General features: G+C 44.8%; 1 protein-coding gene across 1 annotated transcript; it reads right to left on the bottom strand.

Annotated features, from left to right (window-relative positions):
* Nucleotides 1-415: 415 nt before the first annotated feature.
* On the bottom strand, nucleotides 416-910 carry LOC147861063 (uncharacterized). The gene has a single exon (XM_087323339.1). It carries the CDS (start codon nucleotides 908-910, stop codon nucleotides 416-418), a length of 495 nt encoding a protein of 164 aa, XP_087179465.1.
* Nucleotides 911-2,528: the final 1,618 nt, after the last annotated feature.

Below are 2,528 nucleotides of genomic sequence, written 5' to 3'. Positions count from 1 at the left end.
GGAAACGTCACGACATCCTCCTCCTTTAGACCTACGCATACTTTGGCATGCACCAATGAATGTCTCCTTCTTCACCTTTATGGATGTCATCTTCGTTGAGGAAGTTAGTGCTTTGATCTTCCCTTCTCTTGAATAGCTTAATTCGCTTACCTATAATTGGTAATCTTAAAGCAACTCGAACCATTTCAATTAGGAGATACGTTGCATTTTTATTCACTTGTCTAATGATATATTGCCCGAACCATCTTTTGGCAAATTTGCGAGAAGTACTATGTTGGTTATCCAAGTTGTTATCATAAACTATGAGCCAATCACCTTCTTGGAGCTTTCTTGGTCGAAGGCGATGGGTTTTATCAAATCTTTCTTTGTTCCGTAGTCGACATTGTTTTATCCTTTCCGTAGCTATTTGAACATCTTAATCCCTTCTTTCTAGTTGTCTGATTCTAAGAGCAAGAAAATCTTCTCGACTCATTTCATTTGCCCATGGCAAGGAAACCCAGGAAAATACCGATTTCTCTACTAGTGTAATTGGCTTTTGACCAAGTATCAATTCTGATGGCATAAAGCCAGTTATGGAACTCTGAGTAGTGCGGTCAGCCCATAGTGCATACAGTAACAGATGAGGCCAGTTAGCTATCTTGCCATCACAAGCTTTCACCAAAGCTTTTACTATAGGGCTATGTCCATGCTTAGCCTTCCCATTAGCTTCAGGGTTATATGCTATAGTTAAGGATAGTCGAAAACCCATTCTTGAAAAAAATTGTTCAGCTTCGTTAGAATCTAGTTCTCCTCTGTCTGCAACAATCTTCTCAATGCACCCGTACCTACATATTACATCTTCAAGAAGGAACTTACAAGATATCTCATTTTCCAAATCCCTACAGGCATCGTTACAATATCCACAACCCATTTATAATGTAGAGAAAGAATAAGTAGGTTGCAACACATCACGATGCCGAATATTCGAATACATTTGGCAGTTCTCACACGATTGTACATAATTTGCAACATCATTGTACAATCCAGCCCACCAAAACTTCTCTTTTAATTTCGAATAGGTGGCCCAAACTCCACGATGACCTACCCATAAACTATCATGAAATTCAAATATTAGTTTCTGTTGCTCTTCCCTTCTTCCAACCACTCTTTGCGGAATCCCTTTCCCAACTTTTGGATGTCTCCAAAGACATCCCTCACGACGGCAAGATCGGATACCGACTCTAGGACCCCGAGCACTGACAAATCCTCTGAAGTTCGGACGTTGTGTTCAACGAGTCGGCTATGCATAAAACGGCCGAAAGGCCTATTGAAGTTCAACGGGTAATATTTTCCGAAGTGCCCCCCCTTCATGAAGGTCGAGCCCACAACACGAGATTGGTTTCACGGGTAACCGACACTCCCGTCTTGAATCCACTGATTCAGCACAGTTGAATGGCTCGGCTTCGAACCATCTGACACTTATACTTGGTGCGACCAATCCAGTCATACCTCGAAGATCTGAGAGACTGTCGCAACCTCCGGAAAGATACTCTCCCGGAATTTTCTTTACTGACGCCGACGAACCGACGTCTTACGAAGATGCATCGGCATCTGCCAACTCATCCACCTGGCATCTGGCGATGGAGTCGGAAATGCACTCCATTCGCGCAAACAAGACTTGGGACTTGGTCGAATTACCGAAGAATCGACGTGCTCTTCCATGTAAGTGGGTCTATCGACTAAAAGAGACGTCCAACTCAACCAACCCAGAGTACAAGGCTAGATTAGTTACGAAGGGATTTTGACAAGAACATGGTGTCCACTTCGACGAAATCTTCTCAACAATGGTAAAAATGACAGCCCTTTGTTTCATGCTCGGCGTCGTGGCCGCCGACAACTTGGAATTGATTCAGCTAGATGTAAAAACGACATTCCTCCACGGTGACCTACATGAGGAAATCTATATGCAGCAACCGAAAGGCTTTATGGCATCCGGTCAGGAACATCTAGTCTGTCGACTCAAGAAGAGTTTATACGGCCCGAAACAAGCAACCCGACAGTGATACAAGAAGTTTGACGACTTCATGTAGTCGGTCGGCTTCTCCAAGAGCGATGAGGACCACTGTCTCTTCACCAAAACAACTCAAGATGGGTCTCCCGTCTTCCTCATCATTTACATGGATGATATGCTACTCTCCGGCCGACATGCCGGAGAGCTCACCGAACTCGTTCGGAAACTGCGGTTGAAGTTTGCCATGAAGGACCTCGGTCCTGCAAGACACATACTTGGTATGAAGATTAGTCGGCATCGCAATAAACGACAACTGTTCTTGCCTCAAACCAACTACATCAGATGTGTCTTGGAACGCTTCAACATGCACTCGGCCAAGTCTGCTTCGACCCCACTCCCCATTAACCTTCGGCTGTCTCAACGAGATTGCCCAACATCTGGTCCGGAGGGGGAAGATATGAAGTCGATACCGTATGCACCGGTAGTGGACTCCCTTATGTACGTGATGGTCACGACACGGCCTGATATTTCTCACGCC

This window comes from Azolla caroliniana, unplaced genomic scaffold, assembly GCF_043228905.1.
Source record: "Azolla caroliniana isolate FFs.n. ecotype wild unplaced genomic scaffold, voAzoCaro1.0.p SCAF_8, whole genome shotgun sequence".
Taxonomy (NCBI): domain Eukaryota; kingdom Viridiplantae; phylum Streptophyta; class Polypodiopsida; order Salviniales; family Salviniaceae; genus Azolla; species Azolla caroliniana.
The sequence above is the reverse complement of the archived record's forward strand: the minus strand, read 5'-3'. Positions and strand labels throughout refer to the sequence as shown.

Bases quoted from the DNA above. Each gene is read 5' to 3' on its own strand.
- LOC147861063 (XM_087323339.1), bottom strand. From the start codon at position 910: ATGGGTTGTGGATATTGTAACGATGCCTGTAGGGATTTGGAAAATGAG.